General features: G+C 35.2%; 1 protein-coding gene across 1 annotated transcript; it reads right to left on the reverse strand.

Annotated features, from left to right (window-relative positions):
• Positions 1-1369: 1369 nt before the first annotated feature.
• Positions 1370-25624, reverse strand: LOC144836154 (condensin complex subunit 1-like). Its single transcript, XM_078691364.1, has 30 exons — positions 25541-25624; positions 24588-24722; positions 23813-23888; positions 23342-23400; positions 17561-17736; positions 17168-17307; positions 16559-16680; positions 16137-16260; positions 15778-15925; positions 15098-15220; positions 14330-14539; positions 14092-14182; positions 13495-13624; positions 12466-12597; positions 12093-12169; positions 11521-11648; positions 11067-11320; positions 10221-10442; positions 9711-9843; positions 9104-9188; positions 8044-8208; positions 7521-7696; positions 6333-6453; positions 5656-5831; positions 4885-5166; positions 4257-4432; positions 3745-3928; positions 2853-3024; positions 2241-2447; positions 1370-2124 (listed from the first exon to the last, which is right to left on the reverse strand). The coding sequence occupies exons 2-30, from the start codon at positions 24703-24705 to the stop codon at positions 1967-1969; spliced, it is 4365 nt and encodes a 1454-aa protein (XP_078547490.1). The 5' UTR covers positions 24706-24722; positions 25541-25624; the 3' UTR covers positions 1370-1966.
• Between the last annotated feature and the right edge of the window lie 1566 nt (positions 25625-27190).

Here is a 27190-nt window from a genome sequence, read left to right on the forward strand (position 1 = left end):
ATGTTTAAATACTACCGTGGGGTTCAATTAATGATTAATATGCTCAAATGGTTTTATATTGTCTACGGTATATTGTAGACAGTTGTAGGTACAAAGAATAATGCATTATACCTTAAAATACATTGTGACGTTTTTATTTTGAATCGTAGCCTTTAAAAATACTTTTGGATAATTTAGGATTCTATTTGAATCAAGAAACACTAAATAAATATAAACCTATTACTGCTTTATGAACTTGTAGCTTCCTTGTTTATTCAGGAGTTTCTTTTGAATATTCTGTAGAAAACATCATAAAAAAGAAAATAGAATTGAAAGCCCATATTAGGGAGGTTTCGCAACCTTACGAATACGATAACGAAAACGGATACGTCATACATTTGTGAAACTTTTGAGCTGATCCCCATTTCATATTCGTAAAGCGTATTCGTGTTGACGAATATCGCCAGTCATATTCGTAACTACAAAACGAGTATAGTTTTTGATCTATTTTGCACATTTTGCATTTGAATTAGGAATGATTCATGATTATAATATAATTATAGATTTATTGAAAGTAATTTACTAAAGTAATTTACTAAAATGCCAGGTCAATTTTGATAAATAGCAGTTTTTAAAGTCCTCACTCGCTTTGATGTTACGCTAGGCCTAGGCAGCCAAGCACCAAGCAACACGTACCTGCGCTTCGCTCAAATTTACCGCAGTCCTATTTTGGACGCGCCTCAATGATTTCGTTGCCATGCGAAACAGATTTTTTTATGGCTTACGAAAACGAATACGTGTGCGTGACGTATCCGTTTTCGTTATCGTATTCGTAAGATTGCGAAACCTCTCTATTTACAAGAAGCAACAATATGTTTATTTCGAAGGGTTACTTGGAGTTACATTCCATGACATTGTTTAAATACCAGATACGCGATGCTGTTACTCCACACACTCAAATGTATAAAATAATAATGTAATATCTTTGTTGTGTATGTACACAATGACTCTACCGATACCATATAAGCCCGCTGTGTACTACTGTGAACTTGCACCTACTTAACTGCACTCTCCGAGGACATTTATTGGTATAATAAAAACTCATGCCATTTTCCGATTGCTTTTTCCCTTTTCAAATGAACTAGCTGAGCTATAATATTTTTTTTCAAAATTAGCAGGCTAAATTGACTGCATCTTATACCCTTCATGACCGGCATTAAATGGGACACTTCCCAGTGACACGAATGAGGGGTAATATATATGCTATCATTACATCGCAACCATCTATGTAATTAAAATCGATTATTCCTACTCATTCCCGCTCATCGCAAATCCACATACATTCATACCAGATCTTGATAACATTAAAAGAGGCAAACAACAGTTTGTATGTATTAAAATTCTTTATTCTATGTTATAAAATGTTTGACCACTAAAATTTAGAAAACAAGTGCATATCTAAAACTAATTAAAAACCTGTTTTTAAAAGTTACATTCATTGAATAAAAGGAATTCCTGAAGCAAGGAGGTTTGTGTGCCACCATTTCTGCTGCACACTTTAAAAGTAAGTATACCTAGTACTTTGACTTTGTATTTCTGTGTAGACCAGATAACATCATATGCATTGATCGAACTGATTAAATAAAATAATCATTCACGTTTTATGCTACTAGGACCTTTTAAAAGCAGAATACTGTATTTCCAAATAAAAATTCCCAAGTATAATATTACAATATTGATAAAAATACAAATGTAAAATCAGTTGCCATTCTTTCTGTGAAATTGTCTTCCAAACCGTCTTATTTAGAACCGCTTATTTAAGCAGCCAAGCATGGTGGGAAGCCAGTCAACCAGCGAGCTTATGCTATGCAGATGAAACATACAGTTGACAATACTATGTTAGTAGCGCAGTAGGCCTACAATATTTCAAGATAAAATCTATAGCACTATCTATTACAAAATACACAAACATGATTTCACTGTCAACCTATTTCAGCCTACTAGAACTTGAAGCCCCTCTAGCGCCATCTGGTGTTGAAAGAAGTTTTCGCTTGCCTCGTTTTGGTCTGGATGACATACTGGTATTGGGTATAACATTTTCACCTTCGATTTCACTATTTTCGTCAAGACCTTGAAATTTCGGAACTGCAATTAGAGATATTAGAGCAATAAAAAAAAAAAACTTACTGTTAGACCTGCTTAAGTCTCCCGATAATCACACTCTAGTTTTGGTAAATCTATAGAGAAATTAAGTGTGATACCTTTTGACAACATGGACTGAAAGACCTCGTCACTGTCATCATCACTAGACAGATCCAACCCTTTTGGTCGCCTTCCTTTCATCTTGCGCGTGCTACGTCGTTGATTACAATTGGCCGGATCAGCAGTAGCCTCTTTTAGCGGCATATCGCCCTCATCTTCAGAATCATCATCTTTTCTTCTCCTTCCTCTACGAGTGCTCTTTTTAACTATTATCAAATTACAGGTGATGTTATATTTTGTACATAAGTTTTTGTGTATGCCCATATATAGAAATTAGATATTCAGAAATGATCATGCTTGCAATTAGTGGTTTTAAGCAATGTCCACACTATCAAAATAGTTTGACAAAAAACAAGTGTGATGTGCCCAAATATGGTAGTGACATTCCCAAATAATGATAGTGTTATGACATCATCATGTCAATATATGGGCACATCACATATTTTTTGTCACAGTTTGATAGTGTAGACAGAGTTTTATTCCCTGCGAGGGAACTGGAAGGGTCACCCTCTATAAACATTGTTTAAAATAAAAAATAAATAAATAAATAGCATACAGTATTAGTTATGTTACCTCCTTAATTGTAATTAAAGAAATAGTTGATCCTTTACCTGTGGATTTAGCTGTTCTTCTCAGGTTAGCTGGGCCTGGTGTTTTCTGGCCCTTGCATGTGCCTTTTCTTGCCTTTGAGGATGCTTTGCTTGCTTTAGCTTCAACCTCATCATCCTCCATACCTTTCTCATGACATTTTGTGATCCTTTCTTCAAAATCTTCTAGGAAAACCTACGGAGAATATTTGTGATTAAAAACAACTACAACAGGGCTACTTAGTACTTTCAGGTATACAGAGATTGTGTGAGTACTGCGTTGAAATTAGGACGGTGGAAAGTCTTTAACATAAATCTTTAGCTGGATATGAAAATAAATATCCCAACTGTCTAGCACAAGTGCATCCTGGTAAATTCGTAGCAGTTAACAGAGTCCTACTGAACCCCACCTGATACTGTGCGAGAGGACCTACTAATCACCACCCAATAGCAATTTTTTCTCCATACTTGACTTCTACAAGATGGCTCATCGAGTGTAATTTTTCTCTGAAATTACCACCCAAAAAAAAAAACACATCCTTTTAGGCAATGGTCAGTGAAGCCAGCCTAGCCCTTGCACTCAGGGACTAAGCAGTATCGGGCAGTGTTTAGTAGGACTGGTTACTACCACAGGATTTCTAACAGCACTGACAATGAAAGATTTCTTGAGAAACTTCCTTTTGTCTTTTCTGTGTGCAACTTGTAAATGTAAAAATGTAAATGGGGAAATAACCTGCGACTTGCAGCCTACTGGGCTAAATTGCGCACAGGTGTGGACGACACATACCACAACTTTCTACTCCTCCAAGGGTTCCCTTTCTGAATGGACCAGTACACTGGAGTAGACCTCTACACTTGTGTAAAATGTACTGGGTTCTTTAAATTGAACACAAATGTGTAAACTTTATACACTTACTTTAAGTTCAGGTTTTGTTAACTTCTTAGCTTTTGTCAAGATGTTCTGAAAGCAGTTGAAGACCTCGACATCAGACAGCTTATCAGAGAAACAAGCAAAGTTCTCCACCAGTCGTTTGATGCTCTTCTCGCTATAATTCAGCATGGCAAGGCAATAAGAAAGGTCTCGCACTTGTTCTGGTGTTCTAAAAATAGAAAATACACACGCATCCAACAGTGAGCACAACCTTGCTAATTATAGAATGGATAAACTATTTAAAAGTCTCATTTGAGGCTTATGGAGTGGAGTTGAAAGAGTCATGAGTTACAACACTGGCACTAGGTCAGGATTGAACCCTGGACCTTGAGATTGGAAGGCAAGCACGTTAACAGCTTCAGTCAAATAACACTTATTTGTGTTTTTTCTTCAGTTTTGAATGCCAATAAAATTGTGTATATATAGTACTTGCAATTAAAACACAGATATTTATTAAATAATAAACAAATAATGAAAATTCAAACAAGACAACAAACCTTGTTGCCCTGAATCGATGACACAGCTTTTCAACTAACGATTCAGATTGTCGTTCTTTCTCAATAAAGTTAAATAGGTATTTCATGATTGTACGGAATTCTTCTTCAGGCAGACCACAGTCTGGATCAGAGAGTCTACTAATCATGTCAGGCATCACATTGTAAACAGCATTTCCCTGTAATAAAAAAATATAGTGTGGTTGCAGTTTACACGAATACTACTAAAAAAAACTCTAAAAAAATGCAAAGCAATGTGCATTTTGTATACAGTGTGTAACAGAGGTCCAAAAATGAAACATTGGCCAAATCATAGAAGACGTTGTAATTTTTCCATAAATACAGTATATTCAAACATAGAGGAACCTTCACATTATGGGTTTTGTTGTTGTATCTCCAATACATTTTTCGTCTTTTGTGTTTTTTTCTGTGATAATGCCAGAAGCAATTGTGTTTTCTAGCCGAACTGTGTATCGTAATACGGCTACATACAAATGACGACATAAAAAAGCCCATAACCTTTAATATAACTCCAGGTAACAATTTTAAACCAATATATTTTTTAATTGGCAAATTACTTTGATACAGTTAGATTTCTGATTCCATTTTTCAACAAAACTTCTATTCTTACCTTTTTGGAAAGTTCGAAAAAGAAAAGCTTAGAAAGTGCAGCAATGCGTGGCTCTGAGTCTACCATACATGTAGCCATCTCGCTAATCTGACCTTTAACCTTCACCATGTCATTAAGAACAAGATGCGTCAAAACCATCAACGTATTTTTCCTGACGTGAACAGAGTCGTCACGCAGTCTGGCATACAAGTTTGCTGTCCATGGTTCTATGAGGTTAGGGAAGCGGAAAGTGAGGTCACCGATGGCTATGATTGTGTTTGCACGGATGACTGCCTCGGGCGACTGGAAAAATATACATAATAATAAATAAGATTACCACTGATGATCAATAAGTAAGATATGATGGATGAGAAGCGAAGTAACATCATTGGTATACTTTATACTACTAAGCTGTTGGCAAAAAACTGCTACCTCACTTGGAAGTTCTTTTTGACCGTGAGGGGAGTGTGCATGGTCACCCTGCAACAGCAAAGGGTGGATGATCGGACTGTGAATGAACTCCTTGGAGTCACAGTCAACCATGATTAATTTAAATAGTAGGTATAATTATATAAGTTAACAGCATGTTACATTTGAGTGAGTGGCGTAAATTACGTAGCCAGAACTCGCTCCATGGTTCAGGTTCACTTACAAAAAGCTAGTGCATCTTTCGAAACGAGTAGGGAGTTAACACATCTACTGTTACACACAGCAACTGTGTGCAATTGAGACTAGACCAATTCAGGTGTTCAACTGTTTGGTCAAATCTTTCACATTTCATTGAATCTTTACCTTTTCCAAAACAGTAAACAGCAATTGAAGATGAGCATCACAGAACTCGGAGCTAACGAGCATGAACTTAGCGAGAGCTAGGCAGGCTGAAGTACGCAATGAAGAATCCTTGTATTTGGTAGGGTTACTGCACACTGCTACCAATAGAGGCCGTACACCAGAAAGCAGATTTGGACCTGGAAGAAAGTAAATGTTTGGAAAGTTAGGAAGTCATAAATATATAAATTTTCTAACTTATACCCAAATTTGCAAGTATAGTACAACACAAACATGTAAAAAACTCATTAGAAATAAGGCGCGTACACGAAGATATTGCCAGGTTACATTTATGTAATCTTTACAGTAATTATAATTTATCCATTACAACGCTTTCACACTGCAACCCCTGCACACATTGCAAGATAAAAAATTAGTTACAAAGTTTTGTACGTGTGAATCTGAGGTGAGGTATAAGAGGTATAAGATCAATCATCAGTCAGAAAAGTTATTAAAAAAAAATAATTTATAGTAATTTAAATAGGTTTGTCAGTCGATAAATTCAGGTTGACCAAACTGTCAAATTCATTATTCACTTTATATTTTGTATACAAGTCAACAACATTTTAGTAGTCAGCTATGCACAAAATTAGTAATTTTTTTGTATAAAATTTGTTAACATTTTGTATAGAATACTTTACCTGTTACAGATTCAGTTTCACAGATATTTCTTATATACTCTGCCTCTGCATCTTCTGCTGTAGCTCCTGTTAACCCAAGTTCATCTTCAATCGCACCATTGTCATTGCTTTCACTGGCATTCTACAAAATAAATGTATATACTTAAACATATTACAACCTTATTCATTATTATTTTTTACTTTGGTGTACAATATTGACAAGACTGATTTTAATAACAGTTACAATTCAGATTACTTTATTTGTTCATGATAGTTTACATGGTAAATTTCCAGATACAACTCCTAAATATTTTTTGTATATTAATTTTCGTTATTCATCAAGGTCTCAGACTAGAGAAAAGTTGTATGTACCAAAATATAGAACAAACATAGGACAACATTCCATCAAGTATTCTGATGCAAAGCTCTGGAATGAAATCCCGGATGACTTAAGGTTTCTAACAAAAAGCAAATTCAAAAAAGAAATGAAAACATACTATTTGTTTGTATAGTGATATTTATTTATTTTATAAAAGAATTATATTGTATATATTTGAGAGAAAGTGTATTTAAAAAAAAAATAAAAATAAAATGTTTATGTATATTAATTTTATTTTAGACAAGTAGCCCTAATTTATTTATATAACTATTTATACTTCAATGTTTAGGGGCTGAACTTGATTAGTTTTAACTATTTTTTAGCCCTTCCCTTGATATAATTATTATTATTTGTATATTATTACAATGTTTATAATTTATATTTATGGGTAAAAATAAAGAAAGAAAGAAAGATGAAATAGTCTAAGGATGTGTTAATGAATATCTAATATCCTATTAGTTGATTGACTATTTATTATAATACAATTACTATTAAGGGGATATACCTTTAAGAACCAACAAATAATGAATAGGGGATGTCATAGTATTAAAACATAAGAAAAAGTGTCCCCTTAATAAGGTTTTCCCCTGATATTACAAACACACTCCCATAATGCAGCTAGTAATCAGCGCAAAGTTGTATCTTGATCTAACCAGGTACCTATTTGTACACCTGGGTGGAGAGAGGCAAACGTAATAAAGTGTCTTGCCCAAGGATACAAGCAATGCGGTGAGCATTGGATTCGAACTTCGTCCAACACACTGCGCCACATGCCCTAAAAAAATATTTTATTGTAGTCAAGTTTAAGTTGTAATTAATACTACAGGCACCTTGGATTTATTTTTGCCCTCGTTGCCATTCTTCTTTTCTTGGACATAGTGTCTTCGTTTCAGCTCTGACGTAACCATCACATCCAAATGGACAAGCTGCTGGAGTGCAACCTGTCCGCAAAATCCAAGAAAACGTGAAAGAACTGCTGCTGGGCAAGATGTAGTTGTTTGATCATCTTTGAAAAACGAAAATATTTTTAAAAGTGAAGAATATTTTAGGTTACATAAAAAAGAAAGTTTAGTTTTGGTTCTCAAAGTGACCTACTTTCCTAAATAAAAAAAATGATATATTACCCTCAATTTTTAGGCATCAGAAAAAGGACAAATCTTTAGTAACAGGTTAAAATAGCACTCTCAAAAAATAATAAATGGGTAAAATAAATATATTATAGATTATCGGCACTACACTGCAGAAACAGGCCCTAAAGGTGGTGAACTTCCATAAATAATCTAATTAGTATATTTCTTACAAAACAGTCTTTGGAGTAAAAAAACTCTTACAAAAAATGAAATATGATCCTACCTTGTTCAGCAGCAGAACTAGTTTCTGTAATTTTTAGTATGTTTGCAGCCAGTTTCTTTAGAATTTCTCCACAAACGACGTCAGGATGTTCAGATAGACGATAGATTGTGGTTACGGCCTGATCAGCAAACGGCTGCCAGTAAGAGTCTGTCAAGTTGTCAATCCCTAATAAAGAAACGGTAATATACTGTAGCTGATTGCAATGATCTGCTTGCAGTCGAGTTGTGTTATGAAAGAGCACAGCAACTCACATCGATAAAATTGGCACTGGTTTCAAGGTACTCTTTGGTCATAGTTCTGGTGGTAGAACATGTCTTCCCGGGAAAGGACTGGAGGTACAGTTTACACATTTAGCTTGTGTGCACATAAAACACTTATACCCTTTTCACATCTGCATAAATTTGTAACCAGGTTTAATCTCCAGTTAAATCTTGGGAGGAAAGAATCGTTGCGTGCTATTTGATTAACTATGATTGGTCAGTTAATACTAGGGCAATACACGCACGCGCAGTAAGAACTAAAAAACACATGCCTCTTGTTGGTGTGTTTTTCCAGAAAATTGTATTCACACTATGCAAACCTGGTTACAACTTGTTACATTTTGCAGATGTGAAAAGGGTATTAGTGCCTCTTTTGGAAAGTGTAAGGGGTGTAATTTAATTCCATATTTAATTACTGCGTTGATCTAAAAAAGCCTACAAGTTCAATAACTTTGAAAACCTTTGTCAATGTTACAATGTTCTGAAAGATTGCACAATGTTGTTTATAAGTCCAAGGATCCTAAAATCACACATGTTTGATGTCAGATTTAGACGTTTATTATAGGCTTTGGTATGAAATTGGGACATTCTTAAATCTTTATTATAATGAGTGTTTTTTCATTCTAAATCTTTACTATTAAGGCATTTAAACAGATAAGATATTGAAATAACTAAATTGGCCTTAGGAGGCTTTAAACTAAATTTGAGAACCACCCTGGGTCTGGTATATTTGCTAGTAGATAAAGTATCAGAAGTCATTAAACGTTCTTTAAATAATAAAAAATCATTTAAGTCCTTACCTTGAGATAAAATATCTGAGAGTCTTGTGAAGATTGCGTGAGATGAAGGGAATCTAAATGGTTGCTCAGAGGTCATGACCTTTGGCTATATATGAAAATTGAAAATATATCAGCTATAGTCATACATTTATATATCTTATGTAGTTCTTAAAGGACAACTTGACTGAGGACCATATATTAAGGGATTAGGGATGTACATATGATTTCAGAACCATCGCGAGATTAAGGATATCGCCGCACGCACTCACCATACACTTGTTGCTGTAAATTGCTGTGACGTCACAGGTGCATCGCAAAATTTACGTCATAAGTTTTCTGGCAAAGTCTGGAAAATCGCGAAATTTCTAGTAAACACACTTTGTAAATAAATCGCAAAAAATATAAATGTGGATTTTATATTGTTTCTTTTGCTTATCTGGACTCATTAAATAGATTTTGCGATGCACCTGTGATGTCACAGCAATTTACGGCGAGCGTGTGCGGCGATATCTTTAATCTCGCGATTGTTCTGAAATCATATGTACATCCCTAATACGTTGTAAAAATATGGTCCTCGGTCAAGTTGTCCTTTAAAAACCAATTTAAACTAAAAATATTTCCTTTTTACCTTTCCTGAACAACCAAGTTTCAGAAGAGCTGTACATGTGTACCGTGCAAGAGTGAAGTCCGTCTCTGCTCTGGGACCAAGACCAGTGCCAACCAGTACATCAACATTGCTACGTGCAATGTCAACATCAGCTCTGAAAATATACAGAAAAAAGTATTAAATGGTCACTTGAATATAATAATATACAGTACAAATAATGAATTGTGCTATAGTGCAGTTATTTGATCACGTGATTCACAATTATCCAATCAAATGACAAGAATCAATCAGATTTTTGTACTGAAATCTGGTTGGCCACCACATGGAACAGACAAATAGGAATTGCTGTCTGTCAACACTATCAAAATGTGATGTGCCCACATATGAACATGATGTCATATCACTACTATATTTGGGCATATTACTACCATGTGGGCACATAATTTAATAATAATAATAGTTTAATAGTGTAGACAGAGTTAAATGCCAGTCACCTAATTAGTAATTGTATGCTATAAAAAAATAAATTACCCTGCAGCCATGCCTAGTATAATGATAGCACCGCTGCTCTCCTCCTCTGTGGTGCCTGGTAGCTTCATCGTAAACCTCTCCCACAGTAGTTGTACAACCTGCTTAGATATATCATCACTCTTCACAAACTGTACAACAAGTTCCTCCAATGATGTCAGCTCACCGATGGTGGCACCGACAGTGAGTGCTGTCAGATTGTTGACAATAGCCATGCTGCGAGATCTGAAAGCAAGTAAGTTTTACAAATTGACTTTTGGTAAATTGATACATTACGTTAAAAACAGACAAGGCAAAGATGCTTTAAATACAATTATTAAATATATCTCTGCTGGGGAATTGGGGTGGGTAGTGAATATCGAAATTTCAGATGAGGCGAGCTCTGCCTCATGCTGCTGTAAATGCAAATGTATTTTAATTACACCTTATTCTTATGCTGCAATAATAATAATAATTCATATAGTGCATATATCCACTGCAAGTGCTCCAGGTGCTAGCAACCACATACAGTAGCTAAGTTAGTATCTGATTTCTTTTATTTATTCATTATTATCATACACCTATCTCAGTTGCCTCATGCTGTATCTTGTCCAGTGTATCATGGGCTAATTCTGTATTACAGTATTTTGTGTGTTTCACATGTGATGCCTGTATCATTGAAGGTTAAGGTAATAGTTAGGTTAGGGTCTATAATACAGACGTCACATGTGTATCACAGAATATGCCTATGAACCTATTGGAAATCCAGAATAGTTAAAAAAAGTGAAAGCCAATGCCTTACGAGAGAAGAGGTAAAAAGAAGCCTTGAGGCCAAGCAACCACTAGTCATGTCTAGGCCCAAATACTGACCTTGCATTTGCTCCTTTTGGGCTGAGATACAGCCTCTTATAAGCTGCTACCACTGCATCTTTTACACCTTGATCTTTAGCCCAAACCAAAGCCATCATGCTACGAACACCTTGCATTGCATTTGATATGCCAAACTCAAACGCTGTAACAAAGAACGCAATGGCTTCCATCACATCTGTGTTAGCCTTGGAGCCTAGCTGTTGGCTAATGATGGGAACAGCATCTTGAAGTTGACTTGCAAATGCTACGCAATCCTACAAATCAAATAATAAGTAAATGAACCATGGTCAAGGTTCTCAATGTGTAGAACATGTATTACTACAGATTTTAGGAACAGATCACTAGAGACATATTGATATATTTGTTTATGTTTAAATAATATACATGTTGTGAATCCCAATGTGTAAAAGGGGTATAATATAGAAGGAATAAATAAATGTACTGTTCTACTTACCTTAAAATATTGAACAACGATTTGTTGTTTAGTAAGTTCATTGACATTTGAGTTTTGACTGGACTCACTTTCTGTCTGTGTTTCAGTTACCGCAACAGCACTCTCGGACGTAGTTGCTGCTAGCTTACCTGCAAATTAGAAAAAAAAATAGTATACAATATAATATTTATCAGTCAAGACAATTAAAGACCACAGTATTATAGCTAAAGGTAATTAAGATTAACACCACAGGCCAATGGTTTTTTTTGGGTTAAATTTAAACATTTATTTTGTAATTTTATAAGGGAAAACATTACTTTTTTTCAACAGAAGTGATTAACTTTATTAAAACTACTAAATAACCTATTAAAAATTTGATTTAATTAATCTTCATTTTTCATGTTTTTGGGGACAATACTTCTTTAAGTAAGCAATGTGTCATTTTGAAAATGAACAGGATGATGTCGAACAGTCAGAGGAAATGGTGTCGACATTTCTCCAGAAAGCACCCATTTTGTTTTGCATGCCAAATTTCAAATTTAAGCACTACAGAATACAATATGTAGAGAATACAATTTGTAATAAATACTTACCAAGAAAAATTAATTTTAGTAGATTGCATCTTTTTTCTGCACCAATATCCATATTGTTTGTTTCCAATGGAATATCACTACAAAAAACGTCAATAAGAAAAACTGTAAACATGACACCTATTCAAACAATTTGAAACATGTTTGAGCGTAACACCGCATAATGTAATCGAAAAGTATGAAAAATATAGATTTCAATTAAGAAAATTCATCTACAAAAATGTATTTCAATAAAAAAACTATTGATTGTGTTTATGTAGATTTTCAAATACAAACAAAATCAAACATACAGTAGCAGACACTCTAGACTCTCATTTTGCTGTCCCTAGTATGCCCTCTAGCCTTGGGCGATCAAATCAAAATGATCAAAACTTACTCCTCGTTGTCTGTAGGCTGAGGTATGGAGAACATCGCATGTTCTGGCCAGTTATCCATAGCAACATCCAACAAGTTTAACGCACTTTCAAACTCACTTGATTCCAGTAGCTTTTGAATTTCACTCACAATGCTAAACAGTATGAATAAAATTATATATTTGTAATGTATATTTATTTGCAAATGACAAAGAATACAAAAGGTAATGCAATTTTATATTTGGTAGAAATGTTCCAAAGAAATTTGATAAGCTTGTTAATAGCTGTATGGAGATCGGGTGTCAGGTGTAGTAGTGTGCTGAAGCAACAATCTATTCTAATCCTATGACACGCGGTGGAGTGTAAGTAAGCAAAGCAGAACCGCAGTTTGGACATAATAATAATAAAGCGCTTTGCGAAATGTTGTGACACTTTGCTGGGTTCCAAAGGTGTACTACTGTATGTTACCTTTACAAATTTAAGCCTTAGAGAAGGTACAGGTACAAAACAATTTGGGAGAAGTACTGTAGGTGGCACAATCTTTATAATTTCTATTTATTTTGGTAAAAAAACTTAGCATTGCAATATGGCTAAAAGCATTGTATTCACAAACAAAAGTACAGTACAATTTAAATTACAATAAAAAATGCAATAAAAAAGAATACAAAGCTATAATAATATCACTCACTTGAACTATTTATCGCTTGAACTATTTATTTAGCATATTAACTATTGTGGGGCTTGGTGTGGCTCAAGTGTATTGTTTTCGTATTCACTAACATAAAACCCTTATTGAGGTTAAGAAAAAATTCTTTGTTCTAGCTGCTGTTTTGTTTGTTGAAGTATTTGTTTTTTTAATAAAAGATTCTTTGTTTTACCCATTGAAGTCTTTTGTTAAGCTCTGTCTACACTATAAAAATGTATGTGACAAAAGAATGTGATGTGCCCATATATGGACATGATGTCATATCACTACCATATTTAAGCATATCACTACCATATTTGGGCACATCACACTTTTTTTTTGTCAAAGTAGTTTGATAGTTTTATACCTGTTTATGTCTTTGTTCTCTGGTATTTCAATCTTCTCAATATCTTCACTATCATCATTAGTAGTTTCTTGAATAGCTTTCACAACTTCTGCCTCTATCTCTTCCCAATCATCGACGGTGTTAACTGGAGCTGAGAACAACAATGAAGAAACTATATGTAAGCTTCTGCTTACCTTTTACTGTGCGAGAAATGTGACGTAATGGAAGGGATATCAGACTAGCATGCGACAGGTACTGTACAGTACCTCATGCAATAATGCTTGCATCCATTGATAAGATTCTTTAATACTATGATTACGTCATCTTTCGGATGGGATATAAAGCAATTGGTCATGTGTACTTACAATGCAAATGTGTACATTATTCAATGAGTGTAAAAGTAAAAGATCGTCTCTAAATAATGTAACTGTTGCTTGTTTCCATAGATAAGATACTTTAAAATAGATTATGTCATCTTTCTGATTGGATATAAAGCAATTGATCATGTATATACAGTACAAATGTGTACACTATTCGAAAAGTGTAAAAGAAAGTCTCCAAATCTCCTGTTACAGTTTAAACTGTCATATGTTTTTCTATTTAAACAAAAATTCCTACCTGGGATGTCAGGTATGCCCTCTTCTGGCATCATTTCTTCTAGTTTCTTAGACTCCTTATCCAGATTTTCTTCAAGCTCTTTTACAGACAACTGTAATAAAAATAATATGATGTCACAATTCTATTTCCATGCAGTTTTTTCAGTTCAGAGAAATTAGTATTTAGAAAAAATTTCATTTTTTTCTCCGATGCAAATACAAAATAAAAAGAATAAAAGAAACAAAATTATGTCACAGACCTTGGCAGCAAAAGGGTTGCTGACCATAAGAGCGGTCAATAACTGGACAGCACTCTTTCGTACAACACTTGACTTGTCCTTAAGGCGGCCAATAACAAGTGGTAGCAGATCTCTTTGTCTGGTCAGTGGTATGGCTTGATTGTTGCACATCCGATGCCAAATCTGAAGAGCTTTACTGCGAGTGAATGCATGAACATCGTGAATATGATCCTAAGAATTAAATTTGTGAAGATAAAATAGAGTACTGTAGAACTCCTATAAAAGAGACATATTCAGAACCAAAGTATTATTTTAATAGTGGTGTCTCCTGAAAATTCAACTCGAGGCCAACCTAACCTAGGCCTACAAATGGCCATAGTGTTAAAACATATATTGCCCTATGTTCGTTTCACGAGGAAGGTGTGCCCAGAACAATATAATACATCTTATCCAATAGCAAAACTGTGGACATGGTTCTGAATTATGCAGAATATAATGTCAGTGTTAACGGCCAAAACATCGTGTAGGTGATGTAAACTTCTTTAATTTACAGCATCACGTCAACCTGGGTCATACTTATATTCAAAATCTAAACATACAGTTACTAGGGACTTCCTGTATGTGTGAGAGTGCATTCTTTCTAATGTTAATTGTGAATACAATTCATAACCCCTGCTGTTTTTGCATTCAAATGCAAACAAATTTATAGGATTTTTTCCAAAGTTTTAATTCTCAACATTTTTCATACTAAAATCAGCTAAAAGTGTGTTTGTTTTTCAAACAACAAACCTCTAATTTGTCAAGGAGCTGATCACGTGTATCTTTAGCCTTTTTATCCAATGTATCTCCACTTAGAACTTGCAGAACAATCTCTCCAATCACACCCAGCATACTGTTCCTCATTGTATAAGACTAAAAAATAAAAATATTCATATTGTATGTATTAAAAACTAATATGTTTGAAAAAAAACAAGATATTTTTTCCTATGATACATGGATTTGGGAAATACTAATGTAAATCACTATCAATTTTTCTTTTCTTTGTCATTTGTTATAACACAAGGTAATTGCTATCAAAGATTTTCCTCCAAACATCAATAAAAAATTGACAGCTTGTACAGAATAAAAAACGTAAAATGCATAAAACACTGCATTTGACTTGTAATGCATTTGTTTGAATCGCATGACCAGACCACATACAAAATATCAGAACAGGTTTAAGGCACTCCTCGGCCATATCTCTAGTAGTGCAACAAGTCTACTTGGACATTAAACTACAGGTACAGTGTACACATCTAGCTTCTGTGCACTTTAAAGAACCCCTGTCATTGATTATCAAAAGTTCAACAAACCAATTCAATAACTCTATTACAGAAACCACAAGCGTGGCTGTATTTCTCAATGGGAAAACAAGGCTTAACTAATCTGGTACACAAGCTTGTACCATTGACCCCAAATGTGTGGCATACCTCTCCATCTAAATGGCACAACAGGACACTGATGCTTGGCAGCATAATGGCAGGGATCCTCTCAGCTAGTTCAACCAGAAATGCTGCGCAAGATCTTGTACCACTGTTGTCTCTGGCTAAATCCTTTGGATCCATGCTGCCGATTTCTCTGAAAATATATATTTGAATATTAATTTATTCATGAAAGTGTGTTTCTCTTTTTGTGGAGGGTGATGGTACAGAAATTTTCGGGTCAACATTTGTGGTGACATTTTTCTGTGGGGTGGAGTTCTTTGGTGCCAGGAATGCTCCTAACCTCATTTAAACTAACAATATATTGGTACATTTAGGCCGGTGGTAAATAGCATAAATGTACATACCTGAGTATTTCACTAACAATGTTCTTGACACCAAAATTGGTACAAATGAGGCCTACAGCTTCTGCCAATGGTCCTGATAAATGCTCAAAGTGCTGTAGTAACTGTGTCACCTTCAAACTAGCACCTGTATACAAAATACAATGCAAATATTGTACAGATTGATCAACAAATTGAAATACAAATGAGTCACAGACATACTAATATAACTTTGATTTAATAAATATTGAAAACTGTTAATGTCTCTTATAAGCTTCACCGATAGATAGACGAATCTTCTGGTCTCAAATGGTGGAAAGAAAAGGCTAACTGATAAATGTACAGTAAAATTGCTAATACTTGGAAAATAAATAAATAATAAATGTTTTATTTAAATTAATTCATTAAATTAGAATTTGCAATGAAAATAAAGTATAAATACTTACTCAGGGTATGGTTGTAGCGTTTCACTAGCAGTCCAATCAAATTAAAGATGGCGTCCTTACATGGCTTGTTGCGGCATGTCAAAGGGTTCTCAAGCAATTTGTAACAACAGTTGGCTACAAGGCTACAATAAAAAATAATTTCAATCAATAACTAATCATACATACACATAATATAGCAGATGACTAAAACTGCAGTTGAAGACACAGTTAAATTGAAATAAATGTCTATTAATTATTAAAGTTGTAGAGAAATTAGTGCAGTCACTAGAAACTACTGTACACGCTGGCTAGCCAATCTTGCATGCTTTGTGGGCTACAGTAGTACATAAACAGCTTACATTCAAGAATGTTCATTATAATGTTAGTTTTGGTTGGCCATTGTAACTAAGTAACTCAAAGGCAATTGAAACAAAACAAATGAATGCACTATTTGTTATACTAAAAATAAGGAACAGTCAAAAGGTAGCTTATTTAAGAACGTTAATAATTAAGCAGAAATTTGGGTGACTGGTAGAATGATGAAGTTACAAAAAGAAAAAAAAAAAAAAAAAAAACAAAAAGCAACACTACATTCTGACATTGACAATTAAATGTTGATATTGTGCTTACTTCACAAACTCCTCTTCTACAATTGGTGGATCCCAGAGACGATATATATCCAATTGAAGTGGCTGAGAGATGACACTGATGAAATTCTCTTTCTCATTTTCCCAGTCAAAACCCACGTTTGCAGCTTTCTTACGAACACCCTTTGCGATTAGAAAATTCAAACACCAAATTAACAAACAAAGCACAAAAATATTGCTATCAGTATCAAACAAATATTATTTTATATGAAAATACAAATTTAAATTAATAATAGGGAGCTTTTCGCGTAACATGTAAACCACAATTAAATTTGTTTTGTAGTGATATGACATCATCATGTCCGTATGGAATGGGCACATCACATTTTTTGTTACATAAAGTTTGGTAGTGCAGACAGAGCTTAATAATAATTACTTTGTTTGATGCAATACTGGTTGATGGCCTTGTTAATACTGTCTCAAATGTCTCAGCCATCTGGCTCAGTAGGTACATGTTCATCTTAAGAAAGTTCATGTGACGCTGTCTCGATACGGAGTCAAGCTGGTCCTCCTCTAAATATGTTGCTAACCCCTGTGTTTCTTGTTTGCACACTGTAAATACAATTGAATTAGAAATTAACAAGTGAGTGGCCGAGCGGCTGAGACAGTGAAATTTGACTTTTGATCCTAGGTTTTATTATGTACTAATAGCTGTAATGTTGTGTAATAAATACGAATGAATAAGACACGATTTTGGGAGAGTTACTATTCTTTGCTTTATTACTAGCAACAACAACCTATGGTGTGCCAAACGCGACACAACTAACTATGGTGTGCCAAACACGACACTACATCCCTCCATCTTTTACATAGAAACTAGAAAAATAAACTTTAAACACAATAACTTTAAAAACAATAACTTCAAACAATTCGGTTGCCAAGCATTGACAATCTGCGGTGTTATAGAAATGTTATTATGAGTTCAGATTTGTAATTATCAGTGCTGATCATTATTAATACTATCAGAGTTACGATTAACTTATGGAACATAGTCTTTGAGATAAACTGGTGGCTGTCGAACTCTTTGAGGATTGCGCCTTGCATTATTTGTTGTTATGGGATGTTTTCCGGGAGAATCATCATCTGTGAGATAGTCGTCTTCGCTGTCTGTATTTGTGTTTGCGACATGATTGTTGAGAAGTTTGAAGAATGATGAGTTTCGAGTGATCCCGTGCTGTCCTCGCATTGCGGTAATCATTGTTCCGTTTGTTTTAGTTACCTTGTATGGTTTAGTTTTATATGGTGTTTTCGTTGATGTTAGTATGCCGCTTTCTTTTACGAGGACCATGTCACCAACTTCGATTTGTTTCTTTCGAGGTTTCTTTCGTCTTTCTGCGTAGTCCTTCATTTTTGATTTTTGAGCGTTATCTTTGTCTCTGACTGCATTCTGATTGATGCCTGATTGTTTGATTATTTCTGGGAGTCTTACTTTGAAGGTATGTCTAAAAATCAGAGATGCTGGAGGTTTGCCTGTGGTATTGTGTGGGGTGGCTCTGTAATTTCTGAGGTATTGATTGAGTGATTGTTTATAGTTAACACCTTCGGCCACTGCGGTTTTGTAGACCTTTTTCAGATTACGCATTACTCTTTCCACCTCTCCGTTTGCTTGCGGCCATAGTGGAGTTATTTTGCGGTGATGAGCGCCAAGGTACTTCGTGAATTGAGAAAACTCGTGACTGTTGAATGGTGGTCCATTGTCGGTGCGAATTATACTGGGTATTCCAAAATTAGCGAATACTGTGTCTATCTTGGGAATAACTGTCTTTGCTGATGTTGATTTAACAACTTCCACTGTGATGAATCTGCTATAGTCATCGAGAATCACTAGAAGATGCTCGCCAGTAGGGAGGTCTTTAAAGTCAATACTAATTTCCTCCCATGGTCCGTTAGGAAGTTTCGACATCTGAAGCGGTTCATTGTGGTTCTTTTCAGTCACCGTCGCTTGACATGGTATGCAGTGTTTTACTTTTGATTCGACCATGCGGTCTATTCCGGGAAACCATATTTTTTCTCGGAGGAGTTGCTTCGTCTTTACTATGCCCTGATGTCCTTCATGGGCGATGTCTATTACTGTGTTTCTAAGTGCCTTGGGTATGACTATGCGGTGATCACGTAGGAGTATGTTGTTTTTTTGGTCGAATGTTAGCTGATTGCGAACTTTGTGCATGCACTGGAGATCGGAATGGAGGTCATCTTGATTTTTTAGAGCCTCGTGCCATTTGTTGCGAGTGATGGCCTTAATGCATGTTTGTATGAGGCCATCATTTGCCGTTTCACGTCGAACTTGTTCCAGAGTAAGTGATTTAGGGATTGCGTTGTTTGTTACAAGATTGACATGTTCTTCTGCTGCGATGTCTAGTTTCGTCTTGTTGCTCATTGTAAGGCTGTGTCTTGACATATAGTCAGCCGGATTTGTATTGCCTGGTTGGTACTTCAGGGTGTAGTCGTAGGCTTGGATTTTTAATATCCATCTTTCGATACGTGGTGGTGGTTTCGATGCGGGATTATTGAATAGCGTAAGAAGCGGTTTGTGATCGGTCACTACATCGAACTCGCTGCCACATAAGTACAAGTGGAAGTGTTGGATTCCCCATATGACTCCTAGTGCTTCACGCTCTATTTGAGAGTACCTAGTTTCGACACTTGTAAGCGCGCGACTCGCGTATGCTAGCGGTTGACCGTTTTGGCTCAGTATGGCCCCGAGTCCACTTGGACTCGCATCAGTTATGACCGTTGATTTCTTTTCTGGATCAAAGTAGGCCATGACGTGCGAGCTGGTTAGCGTTTTCTTTAGTTTGTCGAATGCCTGCTGTTCTTCTTCACCCCAGAACCATGGCGTGTTTTTGTGAGTGAGTTTTCTGAGCGGTGTTGTTATGGTAGCATAGTTTGGAATGAATCTAGCAACGTATTGTGTCATGCCTAGGAGCGATCGCGTTTGTTCTTTAGAAGTCGGTGCTGCAGCCTTTTGGAGTGAGACAATCTTTTTAGGATCTGGTGATACTCCGGTATCACTAAATATGTGTCCGTAGAATTCAACGCTGCGTTTGAAGAATTCGCACTTAGCTTTATTTAAGGTAAGGTTTTTATCTCTCAGTCTTTCCATACAGGCTTTGAGATTGTTTGCATGTTCGGCTTCAGTGTTACCAAACACTAGTATGTCATCACTTATATTTATGACTCCTTTTAGTCCACCTAGTGCAGACTGAATGACGTTTTGAAATTTTTCTGCTGCTGAACAAACTCCGAAGCTTAGTCGTTTATACCTGAAAAGGCCAACGTGTGTTGAAAAGACAGTAATGTATCGCGACTTTGGCGCTAGCATTACCTGATGATAGCCTGCGTTCATATCGATCTTTGAAAACATCACGGCTCCATTTAGTTTGCCGATTATGTCGTCGATTGTCGGTGTCACATGTCTCTCTCTGCTTATAGCTTTGTTCGCGGCCCTCATATCCACGCAAATGCGAATTTCGTTAGGTTTCTTAGGCTTTGCTACAACAGTTATTGGTGAAATCCATGGAGTAGGTTCGTTGTCAACTGGTTCAATGATATCTAACTCCTGTAATCGTTTGAGTTCGCTTTCAACCTTCTTCCTTAAATGAAACTGTATCCTGCGATGCGATTGAGCCACAGGTTGTATTTCAGTATTTATGTGTAGATTGCACATAGTGTTGTTAAGCTTACCAATACCAGTAAACCTGTCTTTGTATGTCTCAGTTATTGTGCTTTTGCTTGTTCATTCAGGTTATACGTTACTTGAATTAGGTCGAGTGCTTTCGCTGTGTTAAAACTGAGTAGCGTTTCGACTCCTTTTTCGGCTACGCTGAATGATGCTGATATTGTGTTCGTTTTATAGGTTATGTTTGCCGTGAAAGTTCCAGCTAGGCACAGTGCTTGTCGGCTTCCATAACCGAACACCTTTGGTAGCTTTTCGGTATATAGCTGTGGTTTGTGTTGCAGGCGTTTGTATGTCGACATACTCATTATATTAATAGTCGCACCGGTATCGATAATTGCGTTGACAGTGCTACCTTGAATGTTCAGATTAACTTTGGGTTGTTTTTCAGACTCAGTACCTGTAATATGGAATGAGTATTCGTCTTCGCTTGTTGTGCTATCGTTTTCATCGTTAGACATGGTGTCAACAGCATGTGCGTTATGTTTCTGTCTACATTGTTTAGCATAATGATTCATTTTACCACAATTGTTGTGTAATGGATCGGAAAGCTTCCGAAGTTTCTTATACCTACATTATTGGTGGCGCAATATATTGCATTGCATTGCTATTGTTCACTACTGGTATTCGCGGGCGTATTTGCATATCAGGTGAATGATTATATCGAATAGGCTGCGTGAGCGTTGGTTCTGAAGAAGTTGTTTTAGTTGTTGTCTGAGTAAGACATGTTATATACTGTATTTCTTTTAAGTGTGGATTCTCGCCAATACTGTGAGTAGATAATTATTTTCTATACAACCATAATGTTTTACAGTATTACTCCATGTGCATAACCGAGTTAAGTTGTTATCGTTCATTATTTGTAACGACAATGAATTCACTGTTTATAATTTCTCTTTGATATACAGCTTTGTCTTATTAGATAGCATACATGTTGAAGTTAGTTGTATCACATACCATGTTGAAGTTAGTTGTATCACATACCATGTTGAAGTTAATTGGATAACTTACCAGGTTGATGTGATTAGTAGTATGAAATTGGTGTATTGGATCCAGGTATAAGTTCGTTAAATGTTATATACAGTAATACTAATGTTATATACAGTAATACTAATTGATAATTAGTGAAGTGACCATATTATAGTAAGCTTGCTTGTGATTGTTTTTATTGTTGAATTATATTACACTGCTGGAAAAATAATAATTATGACGTTGTTTTATACAGGGTTTGTTCCTGTTTAGAAAAATAAATGATACAGAGTAAATGCAGCCTCATCTTGCGTATTGTTTTGTTGCATGGGATACATGGCTTCACAAACCAAACCTTAATGGTCTAAACCTAGCAAATCAATATTAAGGATTCCCGAACCACGACAGTTGCATTTTTTGCCGTATGCTGGACACGTATTTTTGCCTTTGTGAGGGTACTCACCTCCGCAGTATATGCAGATTGTTGGACTTGTGCGTGATTTTCTTGGATTGCTTTCCCTTTCCTGTTGTGTGTTTTGGTATTTCTGTTTACCTTTTTTGTGTGAACGCACTGTTCTCGCGTGTTGAGTTGCGTCGGAAAAGTCACTCGCTTTGCTTTGTTTCATTTGTTCAATCTGTTCGGATGCTGCCGTTTCTGCTCGTATTTTGGATATTGCTGTGTCTAATGTTAGATTTTCTGTACGCAGTAGGCGTTGTTTAAGGCTTGGCTTATTGATTCCTATTACAACCCTATCAAGAATGAGGCTATCTTTCAAGGTACCAAACTCGCATGTCTCTGCTAGACTTTTCAGCGAGGTAACAAAGGAATCAAATTTCTCACCTTCTTTTTGAACCCTGCAGTTGAAAATATATCGTTCATACGTGATATTGCGCTTCCCATCACAGAATTTCTTGAACTGTGCTAAGACTGGGCCGATCTTTGTTTTGTCAGTTTCGGCGTCCCACGTAAACGTGTTGTATGTTTCCAGGGCTCGCTGTCCGATTACCGACAGGAGTGTGGCGACTCGTGTTGCCTCGGGCTTCGCGTTGACGCCTGTCGCTGTTTCGAAATTATCAAATCTTTGCGCAAATCGACGCCAACTTTCAGCCATGTTGCCTGAATCCATGTCTAGAGGCATTGGTGCGGGTATCGTGAACGTCGCCATCGTCGTCGCCAATGTAATGTTGTGTAATAAATACGAATGAATAAGACACGATTTTGGGAGAGTTACTATTCTTTGCTTTATTACTAGCAACAACAACCTATGGTGTGCCAAACGCGACACAACTAACTATGGTGTGCCAAACACGACACTACAATAGCCATCAGTACAATTAGCTTAGTAGTCTATGAACGCCAGGCTAGTGACAGAGTGTGGGTTCGAGTTTTACCCAGGAACCTCTGTACTGATGATAATTTGAAGCTAGAACTTTTAGTTTGTTTCTGTCATTCTTTTCAAAAGTGAGATTTAATGATCATTTTTTTATGAAAGAAAACAAGAAAAAACTAACTTTTTAAAAGGAATTCCCAGGCCATCTCCTTCACCTCAGAAGTTATATCTTTAAATTGTCTGGAAAAAAAAAGGCAATACTCCATTTGTAAAGTATCTAATATCTTTACAAAAGAAAAAAAAAGTTAAAAATGTGAATGTTTCCATATATGGACAGAATGATGTCATATCACTACTATATTTGGACATATACAGTAATTATCACTACCATATTTGGGCACATCACACTTTTTTTGTCTTGAAAACTAGTTTGATAGTGCAGACAAAGCTTTAAATGTTAATAAATCTATTTACAGGTATGTGTATGTAACACCAATAAGATTGAGAGAGTTTATATGCCACAACTCCACAGACCACACAGACAGATGTAATGCAAATAATATTTCAACAACTCAATACTACCGCACAGGAATCGTAGCAATCACGAACCAACATCGCCTGGCGTAATTTAAGATAAATAAAATGTCAGTACCTTAAAACACTGTAAAATATATCAAAGTTTTCAAGTAGCATAAGTGGTCCATCATTCCGTAACAATGATTTACAACCTAGAGTAAGAAAAAAAAAAAGAATAAGTAAAAAAACACCAATAATTTATATTAATTAAGTCTAATTAACAGTCAGAATTAAAGCATTTGTGACAGTCAAAACAATTAATGGACGTATTCAATTCTGGACTTTACTGTATAGCTTTTCCGTTTAAACATTAAGTTAGTACTCCACGAATAAATGAATCTAAGCGAAATACTTGAAACATACAGCAAGCAACATAGGGCGTGCTACCGTATCTATTATTTCGGCCTATAAGATAAAGATAACTCGTGGATTCTACAGAATCGCTACAATAAAAAAAAAATTACAATTCTATTTTGCCAAGTTACAAATTGAAACTTAGATTTTCTGTTTGAGTAAAAAGGTTTTCCATTCGTTTCCCCACCCAACAGTGATTTAGTTCAATAATTGGGGTGCCCTGTTTCATGTTTTGCCTGTTATTTATTATGTTTGTGTATTTTAATATTGTTTTATTTATTGTTTTTTATTGAAATGAAATATGGCATTTGGTATACAATTACTAAACCGGAATTACTTATTTTTATATACTGTTAGTATAAATTCTTTAACAAAAAACACAGACACATGCAGTTAAGGGGTGATTTGAGGGCATGGCAATAACTATACAACATCTATTAAACAATCAGATACCATGAATTGAATTATTAAATTTGTTTATAAATAAATGTATCTACCAAATACTTTATCTGCAATTTGCCTGGAAACACAAAGGTCTTCAACCACATACTGATTGGCTCCTGATGCTCTTAGTAAGTCTGATTGATGCAGCGGTATGACAAATTCAAAGCTCATTTTCAGTTTTTGTTGTTCTAAAAATAAAAAAAAATCAAATCACAGGAAACGTTACGTACAATGTTACACAGTAGAATGTGAGAATATTCTATTATATTTGTATTCTCAGAAAATTGTTTGTGCAATTGGTTAGTGCAAATAGGCCTGATTGACTGATACAATGATAGTTAGATAAACAATTACAAGCTTTTAATTTTGTACATAATTTAATTTATATTAGGGTTTGCTATTGGCTTACAACTGTGATGTATGTATAGTTACAGTAGGCTAGCCTACTACTACGGCCCCGCCAAGAGTAGAAGAGTCAGAAAGGAAGGTGGATTTGAATGGTGTTACTGGTAGGTCTACTAGTAGGCTAGCCTTCTAGGCCTAGCCTATTCTTCAACAAAAAATGTTTTAAGAATTATTTTTTCAGGGGGAAAATCTAGGCCTAGCTAGTAGAGGCTTAGGCCTAGCATGCTAGGCCTACTAGCCTACATCTTTAATTAAGGTAAAATTCCGTTTCTATTTGTATACAAAGCTTCACACTAGACTTAGGTGGCGCGCCCTCCATTAGGCTAGCTTAGGCGGCTGGGAATGGGATGGCCCATTTGATTGGTAGATGTAGGCCTAGGCTAGGCATAAAATGATAGAACGACGATTCTTCTCTATGAGTCTGGCGGCTCGTCAGGTATCGTTCTTCGTCGGTCTGAAACACAGCACAGCTATCATAATAGAGCGAGAATAAGTTTGAATGTTTTATTAAAATGTATGATGTGGCTAATAAGAAATGATTTTAGACATTAAGGGGATTATAAACATTATATAGATGCTTTAGTCATCTAGAAATACATACCTTATTCATAAATCGACATAAAAAACACGTAGAAACATTACTTCTTCTCACAGAGAGCCTACAAATATCGTCGTTTGTCGTTTTTCAAATCTATGCGCCAAATACCAACCAAAGGTGGCGCTATAACTTATGGAACGCCAGATATATCAGAGCCATTTATATTGGCTCTGAGATATATGACTGTGGAACGCCATCACTGCCTTCAGATTAAGCTTTCCGTCGAATCGGGAACGTTTCGGCCCAGGGATGAATTCGGCTCAAAAGGCCAACAAACATCATACACACATATCCCATTTAATAACAATTTATTTGCTCCTATAAAATGGATCAGTCAGTCAATATGAAAACCTATATAGAAAGACAATTATGTTGTTTTGCATGTAGATATTATTGAGATACACTGCATTCTCCTTGTGGTTCTCACCACTTTTAAACAAAACATATTTCTCTACCTAGTAATAATAGTATTATAAATGTTTACTTGGGCAAGTATAACAAGTTTATTCCAAGTTTTTTTTTTAATCGTTACATTCTTCTACTTAAATTGTCCATTTCAAAACAGCTCATTTATTGTCATTTATTTTCTCTTAAAACATCAATTTTAAATTTGAAGAATAACACATTTTTAGGACAATTACAGTAGGCCTATACTGCCGTTTTGAGAAAAGGGCTTACCTACAAAAAGCTACTTTTGAGTAATTGACCAAAACGTGTTTTTGTTTTTCATTACAAAAGTTCATGCAGTATTTTATTTTCAAATGAATATAAATTTCAAAAGTACATTATTAAAAAATATCTGACATAATTTTCAATTATTATTTTTTTTTTATTTTGGAGGTTCAAATTGCAGATAAAGCCTTTTCTCAAATTATTTGTACTTAAAAATAGCGGGAAATACTTCGAAAACAGGGAACTTTTGCAGTTAAAATTTACCAAAACATTTAGTAACTTTAGTTAAAATAAATTATAACTGTAATTTTTAGATCAGGTAATTTGTAAAAAATTTACAAAATATATGAAAAAGGCTTTTCTCCTAAGAGCATTAATCTGCCTCATTATATATTCATCATACTGTTATCTTATGTATAATAATGTCCAACATAAGCAAACACCACGTGATTACAAACAATGCAATGCAGGTCACGTCTAAATGTCATATTCATTCAAAGATTATTTTATTTAGTTATCTACCGAATCACAATTGAAAAAAGCGTGTTTTTATATTTTTTTTAGAATTCAATCATCTTCATTGAAGCTTAACTTGTGTACAATGTTTTGGTTTTAAAATATATCATCTCGATGTCACAATTAAAAATCATCGCAGAACAAAAAACGTTAATGGTAACAAGTTATTGTCTGCTTTAAACATAACAATGACTGATTTCAATAATGTGTAGGCCCACATTAACCATGCATTCATTCTTTATACATTTTAAAATCACAAAATACATAATATAACCTGTAATATAGATAATGTAACTATAGATATATGAGACATATTATCAGGTAGTGAAGATAGTGAAATAAAAAACACATCATATCAAACATTTCAAATTCATTCTTCATGCTTCATTTTTCACACTACCCTAAATTAATAATTAATTTTTACCAGTTTGCTGTAACAGTATACCAACCTTCTTCTACAAAATA

This window comes from Antedon bifida, chromosome 2 (genome assembly GCF_963402885.1).
Source record: "Antedon bifida chromosome 2, ecAntBifi1.1, whole genome shotgun sequence".
NCBI lineage: Eukaryota > Metazoa > Echinodermata > Crinoidea > Comatulida > Antedonidae > Antedon > Antedon bifida.